Source organism: Molossus molossus, unplaced genomic scaffold, assembly GCF_014108415.1.
Source record: "Molossus molossus isolate mMolMol1 unplaced genomic scaffold, mMolMol1.p scaffold_m16_p_14, whole genome shotgun sequence".
Lineage (NCBI taxonomy): Eukaryota > Metazoa > Chordata > Mammalia > Chiroptera > Molossidae > Molossus > Molossus molossus.
Genome location: NW_023425349.1, coordinates 50,324,381 through 50,339,553, shown reverse-complemented (window position 1 = coordinate 50,339,553; position 15,173 = coordinate 50,324,381). Strand labels below are relative to the sequence as shown.

Here is a 15,173-nt window from a genome sequence, read left to right as displayed (position 1 = left end):
CAGTCAAACATATGCAACCCAACTCTTTCTCATCTGAAAGGAGAGCTCAGCATTCTTCCCTGCATGCAAAAGAATCTAAGATCTTATTGGCATGGTGGACATTTCCCCTGTTCAGATTCACTTGTTTGCAGGAACTGTCCCTGTCCCCGAACAAGTCATTCTAACGTGGAGAAGGCTATTTCCTCAGAAAGGGAGAGTTTGAATTGAAAAATGAGTCAGGTAAACAAGACAGGTAAACACTAAGAAATAGGTTTTACTAACATGTGTTCTACTCTCTCAACATTATTCTTTTGACTCCATTGTTGTCTTGATTGACAAAGTGACTTTTCATTAACAAGCATGGCAAACAGTGACACAGCCAACTGCATCAAGCCAAGAAGAAGAGAGAACAATGCTTAAACTGCTATTTTCTTCACACAACCTATTCCTTAGAGAAAACATTCTTTAAAAGGAGCACATTCAGTTGAGAACATCCAAAGAATGGCAAGTCGTCACATCTGAAGTTGACTGATCATGAATTTGGTATTTGTATTTTGGATGGTCTTTTACTTGATTGGGGTCTACCAGTAGTAGGAAGTCTGAATGACTGGGCTGAACAGCATCCACAGAAGGCAGCAATATGTTCCTGAAATACATGGAACCCGCCCAGAGGAAGTTTAACTTCCTTTTCAAGTCCTTTTCAATGTGATTTGAAGTTTAACTTCCTTTTCAATGTGATTTGAACCCAGGGCTGTCAGTCTTTGAGACTAAATTCACTGTTTCCTACTTTCAGGACTCTCTGGATGAAGTTCTGCCATTACCTTTAACTTACAGAGTTGTTATTTCTCTCATGGAACAGTTATGGACTCAATGATGGAAAATTTCATGTCATGGTTACCCCAATGCATTTGATGATGGTGTAATGATCAAAAAAGATGCCAGTGATGACAATTGAACGTCCCTTTGCCTTCCCAGCCTCCTTCATATATTCTCAGGCATAGGATGACAAAGGGAAGTCCACGAGTCACATGAAGAAAGACTGTACACGATCAGGAGCTCCTCTGTTTGTCTCCACCACACCCTCCATGCCATCACCCTGTTCTACCTCCCACTCATGTTGTTTCTGTGAATTCCTTGGCCATCTTGACATGGACCACTATCTTCTGCCCAAAGTTATGTCAATAACTTATTCCAACTGAACCAATGCTCAAAATGTGTGGCATAGTTTGTGTTCAAATAGTTATTGAATAACATAATAACCTCTAAATCTTCCAAGGTAACAGAATTTTAGGGGAGTGTCTTTGTGAATGAAATAATGCTTTCTTATGTAGGGTAAAAAGAGCAAGTGTTTTAGAATCACATCAGCTTAAGAGGATAATAATTCCTACCTTGAATGTTTTTGTGACCATTGAAAGAGATAGTGTATATTAAAATGCCAAATATAGTGCCTAGAACATACTAGGACCTCAATAAATGCTCATTTCCCCCCTCCCTAGCTCATGTGGTATTTTAGGATGATATATAATAAGGAACAACTAATCTCTGGTGTGGCTGGATGTCTTAGAAGAGACAGAGATAAATACCAGTCATAAGGAAGGATATTGTTAGAAATTTCTAAAGGAAACAAATGTTTCTTTGGTTATTTTTCTTGGTTGGTATTTAAGAGAAAATTCATGTTGTTCATTAATTATACTTACCAATTTGGTCTAATTGGCAACTACCCCAAAATGAATAAAACAAGCGGGACTCAAGAGAGAAAAACGGCAGGCATCCTGTCAAAAAATAAAATCTTTGAAATTTCTACTACCCAATGGTTGGATATACATTTTATTAAAGTAGACTGATTTATATAAATTTAAACATGTGATGGTAACCTAAGCTGTACACTCAGACTAATGCGAAGCATCAAATAATCCTTCTGTACCATCTATAGATTGTCTCATCACTCCATCAATTAAATAGGTCCTTAGAATCAACATTCCTTTGCTGGAGGGAGTATCCTTCATTATTTGGTTTCAGCCCAGATGATTGTTGTGGGGGTTCAAGGGTTAGTGAGTTAATTCACATTATGTGCCCACAACAATGCTTAGCACTTAGTAAATTCCTCTCTAGTAATGTTAGTTGTTGCAATACTAATTACAATAATAATTACGAATCTTTCAATTCTGTGTCCTCCAAGACTGAACAAGAACTGAATTCCTCCTTCTCTACTTTTAACAACTTTCTGATTTCTAGAGATATGTGTCCTCAGGTGATTAGTTATTTTTGACCTAAAAGAAGTACTTTTTCAGAAGCTAATGTACTCAATTTCTTCTCTTTTTAAAGAGGAATTGAAACAAAAGCCAACTTGTCACTCAATATGTGTAACATTATTTACTGAAGAGATCCTCACATTTCCTTCTCTTCTCTTTCTCTCATTGGCCAAGAATTAGATAGATAGACAGATATAGACATAAATATAGATTATATCTATGTCATATGTATCTATATGATTATATCTATATAATCATCTATGTATCCTTCTATCTATCTTCAAACAAAGTCATCAAAGCTATTTCATTATAATAGGTTTCCTACCAGTTTGGCTATACTACCCCTTACTGGGAGATAAGTTTTATGGTAAACCATGTCTCTGGAGTTAACTTACTAAACAAGCTGGCATTGGGCTAGATGACTCAGACAGTCTCATTTCAAAGGTAGGCCTCAGAGGAGAATCCCATGAGCTTGAATAGCTCTTTTTTGTTCCTTCCCCAGACCCTCAAATAAGTTCTTCTGGCCCTAGCTTCCCAGGATCAAGCCAGGATCATACAGAAGCCTCAACTTGCGGCCACTGTTGGCAATTGGTAGTTGGGCAGGGGTAACCGATTGGTGAGAGGCATAGTAGGGACTCACCCCACTTTTCATGGAACCTGGTACATCCTCCTGCCCATAAACTGGCAGAGCGGCCTTTTCATAAGAATGCACTCATTGGGGAAAGCATAAAGAAATATTCCTTGAAGCACAAAATATACAGCCAATTCCTCTGGATTCTCAATAGTTTGCAAAATAACAAGCTGAGAATAATTACTGCATATTTTCCGGAAAGTAACTAATTAGCATGTTCCTGAGAGCATAAATTTAGCTTGTGAGCATGGGCCTCCCTGGGTTGCTCTACCACTGTGTACAACAATTAGACCACTGGCTAGTTGCTATGAGCAAAGCCTCAAATAGACAGCAACACAGATTCTACTGGCAAGGTGGCACGAGCATTTGTGCATGGAACACACGCAAAATTGGCTTAGCTATATCCTCCCTGCAGAGGGAACAGCGCTGTTGTATTTTCAGTTTATTTCTTTATCCCCCAGTTACCTAACCTTAATAAACAAAAGTTAAAATGCCATTTTAGTGAAGATCAACCAGATTTGTTGTATGGTTAAAAATGGGAAGTCTGGATATCAGAAATCTATTGATTGTAACCCCAAATGTCTTGATATTTCCTTAATTACCCTTCAGGATAAAGTAAAAAAAAAAAATGTTCTCAAGGAGAAAAACGAGGAAATAAAGGGCTAAGGATTTTGCATCAAATGAGCCTGATGCCCTAAGTATCCTGCTTTTGTTCCCTGCTCAGGTGCATGGAAAACCTTTTTCTGCTTTGAGTTTCCCTGGTGCTAAAGAAAAATACCTCCTAAATGAAGTTAGTGACTATGCTGAGCAAAGAGCTGCACACTAGAAGCTATATCTATATCTATATAGATATTTCGGTATCTATATGGATATACCTATATTTATATAGAAATATTTATATCTATATAGGTGTGTGTATATATATGTATACACACACACACACACACACACCTCTATAGATATACTTATTCAGACAGGATATATATCTATATCTATATCACATATAGATATACATAATCTATATGTATAGTACATGAATACTGTCCCATTTATCATATTGTTCTATAGTTTACCTTCATATCACTTTATTAAGGAGAGTTGATAAAAGGCAAAAAATGAAATATATCTAACTTCTCTTTATGATTCTAATGATCATATTTCCACAAAAATTAACCCTAGTTCACCTGTAATTCTAGTTTATATTTGCAGCTGAAATTTGCTTATTCAGACAGGATAAATAATTTAATAAAAATCAGATAGATTTAATTAGCCCACATGCTGTTCACTAAATTTCTGGATGTTGAAAGTTTTCACCTGCATCACTTGTCATCATTGCCCGCATTGCACCTGTCAAACCTTCCTTACAATACTTTGGCCTTATACCCTTATGCATATCCCCTCGGATATGTTCTCTGAATTCCTACTGCACTTTGTACCATTGAAGGGCGTTTAACACTTGCTGCTTTATAATGCAGCTCTTTGTATACTGAGAGGCATTAGAACACGGTGGTTGAGGCATGGATGCTAGAAGACTTCTTGGGTCTACCACTTACTAACTGCCTGACCTTGGGGTTATTACTTGATCTCTTTGTGCCTCAGTTTACTTTTTGATCAGTGGCAGTAACAATAATGGTATCCACTTCACAGGGTTGTTACAAGAATCAAATCAGTTTTTTTCTTGTAAAGTGTTTAGAATAGCACTCAATAAATACCAGTTGTTAAGGTATTTGTAAAACTCTACATTCTTCAAGTGTACAGCTAGGTCTTATTTATCTTGCAAGCCGCACAGTGCTTTGTGTTCTGTAAGCACACTAGCAGAGATTGTGAGAGAAGAGAGGTACCGTCAAGAGTAAATATGAGAGACAGAGCAATTGTTATTTATTTTAAATGAAGGGTATTTTGGGTTCTCATTTTTGCCACATTTTGAAAAGCTGAAGAACTTCTGATAGGTACTTTGGTTCCATATGCAGCATCTTGAAAGTAGAGAGGAATAAGAAATGTAGTGGGAACCACTGTTCATGCAGTGAGCACTACAATCTTCAACATGAAACAGCTGCCGAGTGAGCCAATTTCCATGACAGGGCGTAGGACCCAGAAGAAGAGAGCTGGACTTCGGGGTGCCCGGGAGAAGGATGAAGGAAAAATAAATCATTCTAATTCTAATAGATTGTACTCATGGTAGAGATACAAAGGTAGAAAGTTTTCAGTAGCTCATTATATAGTATTAGGATATTTGGTTATGGCTAAGGATTCGGAATAAATTTAGGCTGTCACTCACCAACTCATAATAGGAGAAATAACTTGGCTTTCAGTTCAGCCATTATCAAATGTAAGCATCAAACCTGTTACCTTGGTCTCATAGTTTTTATACACACCCTGTATATAGGATTTGAGAATATTAGTCTCTATGATGTGTCCTTAACCAGCCTCTCCCCTTAGGTTTTCTGACTTGACTCTTTCCTTTTGTCTTAGAAGGAGTGGAGGGTCACCAGCAGACTGAGTGAGCAGGAGAACACAAGGTATGCTAAACACAACCTTGCTGGCTCCCCACCCACTGGCCAAGGATGACAGAACACATGCATCTGAGGGAAGAAGGTACTCCACTTCTACATTGCATGGGTAGGCTGCCTACTTCCAAAGGCTTTCTTTCTTCCTCCCTCCCTCTCTCCCTTCTTCATTCCTCTCCTCCTCCACTCCTCCTCCTCTCCTCCTCCACTCCTCCTCCTCCTCTCTTCCTCCTCTCCTCCTCCACTCCTCATCCTCTCCTCCTTCACTCCTCCTCCTCCTCTCCTCCTCCATTCCTCCTCCTCTCCTCCTCCACTCCTCCTCCTGCACTCCTCCTCTCCTCCTCCTCCTCTCCTCCTCCACTCCTCCTCCTCCTCTCCTCCTCCTCCTCTCCTCCTCCTCTCCTCCTCCACTCTTCCTCCTCTCCTCCTCCACTCCTCCTCCTCTCCTCCTCCACTCCTCCTCCTCTGCTCCTCCACTCCTCCTCCACTCCTCATCCTCTCCTCCTTCACTCCTCCTCCTCTCCTCCTCCACTCCTCCTCCTTCACTCCTCCTCCTCTCCTCCTCCACTCCTCCTCCACTCCTCATCCTCTCCTCCTTCACTCCTCCTCCTCTCCTCCTCCACTCCTCCTCCTCCACTCCTCCTCTCTTCCTCCTCTCCTCCTCCACTCCTCCTCCTCCTTTCCTCTTCCTCCCCTCCCCTCCCCTCCCCTCCCCTCCCCTCCCCTCCCCTCCCCTCCCCTCCCCTCCCTTTCCCTCTCTTTATATTATAAAAGATAGATTTGCTCATTGTAAAAAACAACACTGAGAAGTTTTCAAAAGATATTAAGTGAAAAATGTCAATTCTCATCTTACCTCTCTGCCTCAAGTCTCACTTCCTGGAAGCTGTAACTAATAACTGTTCACCTGTGTGCTTCTAGATATGTTATAAGTATGTATATGCATATGTATATGTATATATATGCATATACATATATAATTTAAAAAAAACTATTAATGTGATAGTAAACACACAGATGTGCTGCTGTACAACAGGTATTTAACTTTAGAAAAGGAAAAAATCTACCCTTGGACATCTTTCCATATGAGCCCAAAGAGAGCTACTGCATCATTCATAGAACTTCAGAGGATTTCACTGTATGTCTACATATAATTTAATTAGTCACTTATTGGTGAATCTTTGGGTTATTTCCATTTTTATTACTTTAAACATTATTGCAATAAATATACATAGTATAAATTCTTAGAAGTAAAATTAAAGAGCCAAAGGGTATGTGTATTTAAAATTTAATAGGAGTTACCAAACTCTCTTCCAAGTAAGTTGTCTATTTTTACACACACACCAGTACATATTTCCATATATTACACTTATTGACACTAGATATTTTAAAACTGGGTTTTGCTAAACTGATACATTAAAAATAGTTTATTTCCCTTAATTTTCATGTTTTTAATTTTGAGTGAGGCTGAACATTTGTATTCTCTTCCCTGTGATCTTCCTGTTGATATATTTTGCCCATTTTCTTATAGGACTTTTATTTGGATTGTATGTGCTCTTTGATTATTATGGAAATTAGGTAGCAAATATTTTCTTTGCTTTGCCATTTGTGTATAGTGTTCTTTAATGGGGTTTCTAAATTTGAATCTATTTTCTACAGAAACTTAGCTTGTGTGAATAAGAGTCATTATAGCTCTGAGTTTGTTATAAAAAGATGAAGGAAAATATTCTAGGTAACACAGAAACAGAGCAAAGAAATTATTTTATATGTAGAGTATCCAGAGAGGAAAGGTGAGGTTTATTTTCAAAGCATTTGCCTTTGATTCCAAAATTTATAAAGTACTCATACAACGCAACAAAAGGAAGACAATAAATCCAATTAAAAATTGGCAGAAGACCTGACTAGACATCTCTCCAAAGAGGACACACAAATGGCCAAGAGACATATGAAAAAATGCTCAACATCATTAATCACCAGAGAGATGAAAATTAAAAGTACTATGCAGTATCACCTCACACCTGCTAGAATGGCTGCCATCAGCAAATCATCAAACAAGTGCTGGCGAGGGTGTGGAGAAAAGGGGACTCTAGCATACTGCTAGTAGGAATGCAGAACACTGCAGTCACTACAAAAAAACAATATGAAGTTTCCTCCAAAAATTAAAAATTAAACTGCCATTTGACCCAGTGATTCCACTTCTAGTAATATATCCTAAGAAGCTTGAAACACTAATCAGAAAGAACATATGCACCCCTATGTTCATAGCAGTGCTATTTACAGTAGCTAAGATCTGGAAACAGCCCAAGTGCCCATCAATTGATGAGTGGATAAAAAAGCTGTGGTACATATACACAATGGAATACTATGCAGCTGTAAGAAAGAAAGATCTCTTACCCTTTGAGGTGACATGAAGGAATCTGGAGAGTATTATGCTAAGTGGAATAAGCCAGTCAGAGAAAGATAAGTATCACATGATCTCACTTATTTGTGGAATATCCTGAACAAAATAAACTGACAAACAAAATAGATCCAGAGATATGGAAGTAGGAAACAGAGTGACAAACCTCAGAAGGAAGGGGGGTGAGGGGGCTGTGAAGAGATAAATCAAAGAACTTACATGCATATATGCATAACCCATGGACACAGACAACAGTGCGATGAAGGCTGGGGGAGGGGTTGTGGGTCGGTGGGAGCAGAGAGGAGTGTGTCAATGGAGCTGTAATATTTCAACAATAAAGATACATTTTTAAAAAAATCCGTAAGGCAATAAATCTCTTAGCAAGATAGAAGCAAAACCCCACTGTCTTAAAGCTCTGCCTTGCATGTTTTAATGAGTAACACGAGCTAAAATCAAAAGAAAAACTAAGGTTGGATCAATAATGACACGTGTATCTCAGTCTCTAAAACAGGTGACACACTCAACGTTTATGAAGAGAAGCTCTATTAATTAATCTCAATAACTGTCAATGTCAGCAAATACTCTCAATTATATAATTACTGGCATTCAGAAGGTTTCAAGAGCACTTCAGCTGTATCTTGCCAAATTATTAGTAATCACTTAGAGATTATTAAAATGTAGGGATGTCAAATTGAATAACTGGTATATAAAAAGGCTTTAAATTCCCCACAAGCTTATGTGCTTATCACATCTCATTAAATGTTCCTCAGCAGAGTTGGAGGATGGGCTGTTCTTGTTCCCTAAGACAGGTCTGTGTTTTTTTTAAGGGTGGGGGTGGGGTAATCGCGGAATGAAGGCAGAGCAATGTCAAAGGCTAGTGGACCTGATCAGTTCCCCGTGACGGCGAGTTAAGCTGTGCAGGGCACTCCAAACAGGGATTTTAAAGATCGTTCTGGCTACTTTTACTTAGGATGAATGATGGGGCCCCCATTTTAATTGTTTGGGGGCAGTTAGGTCACCATTCAAGAAACTTTCACTGGCAGGTGGGCGGGGCTGGGGAGGGGGCTGTAAAATACCGCTTCTGGCCAGAGAATGGTTGTGATGGGAAGGTGCCCGCAAGAGGGAGGGTGAAGAGCCGTTTGGTTAGGGCAGCGGTGGGCTTCCAGGGGTGCCAGCGCGCGGAGGGGTGCACTGGGGCTACGCTCAGCTCCGCGCCGGGACAGGCCGACTGGAAGGACGAGGCCAGGGCCACCACGGGATGCAGTGTCAGGAAGGCCGCACCTCGGGGCGGGGTGCGCCGCACACAGCTGCGGCCCAGGGCTTCCGGACCGCCCCTGGCTCCAGGGCCCAGGAACACCCGAAGTCGAGGAACTCAGGCGTACATGCTCCCGCTCACCCTGCTCCGGGCCCCACACTCGGAGAATACCTGGGGTGGCAGGGGCCCCTATGCCTGAGAAGATGCCCTGCCGCCTGCCTTCCAGACCCTAAACCTGTTCCGAAGATCCTTTAAAACGGGGTGGAATCCGGATGGCCCATTCCTGCTCCGCCCCTCCCTCCTCCGCCCTCACCCGTGGGGGACCCTCGTTAGCATGGCCGCTTGGGAAGATGTGCTTTTGGTGGGGGGGCGAGAGACACTCTAAGTCATCCCCAACCAGCGCCCTCCCAGGCGACAGCGCTGCGGGAGCCCCACTTGCACAAGTGTTCCTTCCAATCAATGCCCAGGCAGGGGAGCGGTGGGGGCCTGGGAGCCCCACTTGCACAAGTGTTCCTTCCCATCAATGCCCAGGCAGGGGAGCGGTGGGGGCCTGGGAGCCCCACTTGCACAAGGGTTCCTTCCCATCAATTGCCCAGGCAGGGGAGCGGTGGGGGCCTGGGAGCCCCACTTGCACAAGGGTTCCTTCCCATCAATTGCCCAGGCAGGGGAGCGGTGGGGGCCTGGGCGCGCTGGCCGGCCTTCACTCCGGCGCGTGCACCAGCACCACCCCTGCGCGCAAGTTTGAAATGTGTTGCCTCCCATTCATACTCGCTGCTGCTCCCTCCCAGCAAAGTGACGGGACTGGCGGTCTGCGAGCCAGTGAGGGCCTATCACAGGTCTCTTGTCTCCCCCCACCCCGCCGGGCCAATGCTGACTTACAACCTTTCCTACTCAGGATAGTTTTCAGGTGCCGACCAATCTCCATTCTACTGTGTGTTCCAAAGATTACAGTGACGTGTAGGTCACATTTTTGCAGAATTTACCTTTGAAACATTGATATTAACAGTATAATGTCATAGAAACATAAAATCTATTCTATTTTTAATAGCTTGGGGTTTTATTTTTTCAATATATTTTTAATAATTTTTTTTTAGAGAGAGGAAGGGAGAGAGATAGAAACATGATGAGAGAGACACATCGATGAACTGCCTCCTGCACGCCCCCGACTGGGGATCCAACCTGCAACCCAGGCATGCGCCCTGACTGGGAATTAAACTGGTGTCTTCTTGGTCCATGGATCGATGCTTAACCACTGGGCCACACTGGCTGGGCAATAGCTTTGGGTTTTAAATGTTATCAAATAATGTGCAACAAGATGCATGGCTAAGGACCCGTTATGGAATGCACATGCATTATGCATAGCGTGGAATACGCAAGTACTCTGAGGCTAAAGGGATCTGTTCAAGTGAGTTAACTTAAGAAGTTAACTAAATCAGGATGCTCTAAAATAATCTATATAATTTTAGACAGCTTGTCTCAATCTGATTCCAAGGGGAAATTACAATTTCCAGAGCCAGAAACTCTAACTATGTATCGCTAAAAAACTCACAGATGAAGAGTGAAAGGGCAAGATATGGAGCATACACTACAGGAGCTATTTTTGGACAAGGCTTCCCAATGACACTGGAACACACAGGCATATTCTGTTAGGAATGGCAGATCCATTTTATCTCATGTGCCAACTCGAGCTTCTTCTTAATAACCATCTGGAATGAGATGCTGAAAAGGTGTGGCAAAAAACTGCTAGTTGCACCCCGATATATTTTCTTCCTTTCCTTCATAGTGATAGAAGTTTTAGCCAGCTGCGTGTTTATCCAAGATAAAGACTACATTTTAGAACTCCTTTTTAGTTAGGTGTGAACATGTGTCCAAATATTGGCACATAGGATGTAAGTGCTGTGTATGACTTTCTTATTGTGCCTTTAAAGGGAAGGCTTATGATTTTCCTTTGCTCCTTTTTCCTGATTCCTTCTGGCCAGAATGTAGATGTAATGGTGAGCTCCCACAGGCCATGAAAACAGAGATGGGCAGAAAAAAGAAAGAAGGAATCTGAGTTCTTAAGAAGGAACTGGGACTGCTGTTCAGAAAAACATGCATAAGGAATAAATTCCTGTCTCATTTAGGTATCCACTGTTTTGAGTCTTTATTACAGCAGCAGAACCTGTGTTCTCATGAATGAAAATGGTTCTGAGCTATATGTGGAAAGAGTATCACACTAGGTTTGCAATGTTGACAGTGGGCAAGAGCCCCAATGGTCTCATGCAACTCTTACTGTGTGGATATCCAACTTACTCCAAAATGGAAAACTTTCCCAAGAAACTCTCATGTAGCTCATACCTTATATCTTCCCTTTGTCATCTGCCTCTCTTTCTGTGCTACTGTGGACTTCAGGCTTGTTCTCTCTGTATTTGGTATAAATACAAAGAAATAAGACTGACTTAACAATCATAAGAATTAAAACAAGTAATATGTATATACTTACATCATTTATTTATATATAAATTATTACAATCCTTTAAAATAGAATTCTGGCATGCTATACATTATTTTAATGATGCTGCTGCTGCTAAAACAGTTTTGAAAATTTTTTGGAACTGTAAATTCACACATTTCTTATAATATGAATGGGTCAATTACTGTAATTCCTCTCATGCCAAACCAGCATCTATTTAGTGAGCACTTATTATGTGCATTAACATCAGTTTTGGTGTCAGGGAGGTTGGTAAATCTGTTAAAGATGTCAGTGGTACTCTTTAGACAATCCATGTCAAATTTCCAGGGTAAGTTGACTTTATAATGTAACAATAGGAAAATACTCATATATAAAAGGTGTCTCCTGCAGTCCAGGGAAATGAGAGACAAATACAGAAGAGAAAGATGAATTTTTAAAAAGCACTGCTTTGTGGTGTTTTAGTTAATACATTCATTCATTCCCTTAAGATTTATATTACTGCCCTGTTCTCTTATTTCCCAAATAATTATTTTTTTTATTTTTTATTTTTTTTTAGAGAGAGAGAGAGAAACATCGACATGTGAGAGACACATCGAGTGGTTGCCACCCACACAACCCCAACCAGGGCTGGGGACAAACTGCAACTGAGGTACGTGCCCTTGGTGGGAACCAAACCTGGCTCTCTCAGGTCCGTGGGCCAATGCTCCAACCCCTGAGCAAGACCGGCCAGGGCAATTACCAGTTTTTTATAGATTAAAAAATTTGAGTTCTCTTTCTATTCAATTTTGAACTCTTCATTCTACTAGGACCTTGATTTATTAAAATATCCCTTAGGCAATAACTTCTAGTGAGTAGGCTTTCCAGGTTCCTACAGGTAGAGTAACCACATTTCCAGGCCTCTGCCTGTACCCCCAAATCAGCTAATAATTGCGAACTGTAGGTTTTCTCTGAGCATCAAGTACTTAATTACTAGGGAGCTCCCATTGTTGAGCACACTTCTAGAGTCACGGAGACTGAAGCATATAAAGCGGTGGTGCTAACAGCAGGTGCTGCTGAATTAGAAATTCTGATCGGCTTCATGACTCAGTTCTTTCTATTAAGCAAGTCTCTCAAATGGAAAGGAGCTTCCTTACAGCCATGATGGTGGAAAGGTCATGTCAAGTCCATTTACAGGTTTTGAATACACTGAGAGCTCTAACACAGACAGTGATTCCGGTCTTCACCCAGGAGAGCACAGATTCAGAGCATAGGAGGTTAGATATAAAGAAAAACTACCCAACAGCAAGTGACACGAGGCTCTGAAGATGTGCAGTCTGTGCTGAGGATGGACTTAGGATACCAATGTCTTCACAGGTTGTTAAACATTTTGAATCTCAGCCATGTCTCACTACCGCTGCTGCTTCTACGTGTCTTTTAACTTGGAAAGGTGTGGCCCTGCTGAATCAGCTATTGGAAATATTTGGGAAAACAAACAAATAAACAAAAAACTCAAGGAAATAAACATAGTCAAAGTAGTGTTTCCTAAGGGACAAGATTAACATTTGGGCCTGGCAAGTCTTCATGCAAAACTGTCCTGCATGCAGCAGAATATCAACATTCCTGCCTCCTCTCCAGTGCCATTCAAGCACACCAGAAATTGGGTCAACCCCAAATCCCCCTGCTATTTTTAAATGCCTCTTAGAGGAGGCAGTGTCACTCTAGTAGAGGGCTACTACAGCCATGTTTAAGAATTATCACCAAAAATGATAATAGGGAGCTAGGATATAAATGATGCAGTCATGGATATGTCTCTCTGATGATAGAAATTTTACTGAAACAAATTTAAATTGGTGTGTGTTACCTCACAGAGACAAGTTTTATTATTATTATTATTTAATCCTCAGTGGAAGATATTTTTATTGACTTTTTTTAGAGAGAGGGGTAGGGAGAGGGAGATGGAGGGAGAGAGTGAGAGAGAGAGAGAAACATTGATGTGAGAGAAACAGTGATTGGTTGTCTCCTCTATGTACCCCAACTGGGGATTCAATCTGCAACCTAAGCATGTGCCCTGACCAGCGGTTAAACCCACAGCCTTTTTGTGTCCAGGATGACACTTCAACTAACTGAGCCACACTGGCTAGGTCATGAGCATTTTAAAATAAAATCTCCTGTAACCAATTAGACTTTACTGCCGTTGATTCACTCCATGCATTAGAATGTTATGGGGCTCATCTATCAATCAAATCAGTGAAATGGGGAAATATTTGTTCCCATAATAAAGCATAAATTCTCAGAGATGATAGTCTGTACTGCTGGAAGACAATATTAACATCATTATTTTTGTTAGTTTATGTGAGCATGCACACAATAATTTATGAATAGGTGTGTTGGCTTAAAAACGGAATAATAAAACATGTTTTCTAGAGAACTCTAAATAGCAATATCCTCTAATATAAAATTTAATTATGTTTTATGAATTCTGCAATTGTTTCTGCTACTTGTTTATTTAGCAATGCAAGCCCATTTTAATCTGCTGCTTTAGAGAAAAGTACTCTTGGTGGCTTCATCAGATGAGGCCACACTCAAATGTCAGTCGTTACAAAGGGGCCAAGAAAGAGCAGAACATCAACTTCTCTTTCAAGCAAATCCTGACAGTAGCAAAAGCACTGGTTAAGGAAATCTAAGCCTATCAATTAATATAAAATAGGTGTATCTGTAACAACTTTATCTATAATGCTTTAGACTTATGAACTTAGTCTGACATGGATTCCATTTTATAGTAGGAAGATGATGAAGTCAGAAAATCCTAGTTTTACAAGAAAATATCCTACAACCAAAGTTAATGTTCACAATATAATTAGACATGTAATCCAAATAAAAATTTGCATTCAGCCAAACCTAAATAAAATTAAAATACAAAGGAGTAACACTTTGTTAATCAAACATAGTCCAAAGAGAAATAGATTCCTGTCCTCTTTCCCCAGTCATCTTTTTGAATAAAATGGTAAATAATAAGAAGATAATCTAATATTGAACCAAATCTAAACTTTTAAGATATATTCTGGGCCAATTTACATTGAGCCCAAGTTCCGACACCTCCAACAATTAGGCTCAACAATCCTAACTGGCATTAATCATACTTACTCCAACACACTGAAATAGCTTGAATCTCTAAAGAAAGATTACATTTTCTCATTATTCTCAATTTATAGCAGAAGGAACAACTATAGTTTAGAATTCATTTCCAATAAGATAGAAAAACCAAAGGAGTTTCTGAGCATTGCTGCAATAACCAAGAATGTCAATCAATTACTCTTCAATAAGTAAGGTTAACAGAGGTTGGATGATGTGTTCCAGAATATAATTTTGAGCCTCATGTCCCTCTTTGGACCCAAGGATACATTGATTCTTAAAAATCACATCATTTCCATGTGTGGTAGAGATAGTCTCATGAACACCCTGACCTTTGATGGGCTTTGAATGAAAGGGCCGGGGTCTCAAGTTGGAACCTATTGCAGTCAGGCCACATAAACACGGGACATGGCTTTCCACTGGGGGGGCCACAGTGCCCCAAAGTCAGGAAGGCAACCAATCTTTTTGAACTGCCACATGCCAGAATCTTTTCACTCACTGACTCACTTAACCACAGCAGTGTGAGGGATTATTGTCCCTGGTTCACAGTTGCAGAAACAAAGTCTAAGAGACTACAGTATAATTTGTCTG

At 40.6% G+C, this 15,173-nt stretch overlaps 1 protein-coding gene across 8 annotated transcripts in view; it reads right to left on the bottom strand.

Moving 5' to 3' along the window:
- The window catches only part of TRPM3 (transient receptor potential cation channel subfamily M member 3), a 497,295-nt gene that overhangs the window by 193,246 nt on the left and 288,876 nt on the right, over positions 1-15,173 (bottom strand). For 3 of the 8 annotated variants that reach the window (XM_036262128.1, XM_036262132.1, XM_036262129.1), the window contains exon 7: positions 1,677-1,751. The exons of the other annotated variants lie outside the window; for them this stretch is intronic. In XM_036262128.1, coding sequence (XP_036118021.1) covers positions 1,677-1,751 — 75 coding nt within the window. The remainder of the gene's footprint in view (positions 1-1,676; positions 1,752-15,173) is intronic. 8 annotated transcript variants of the gene reach the window in all.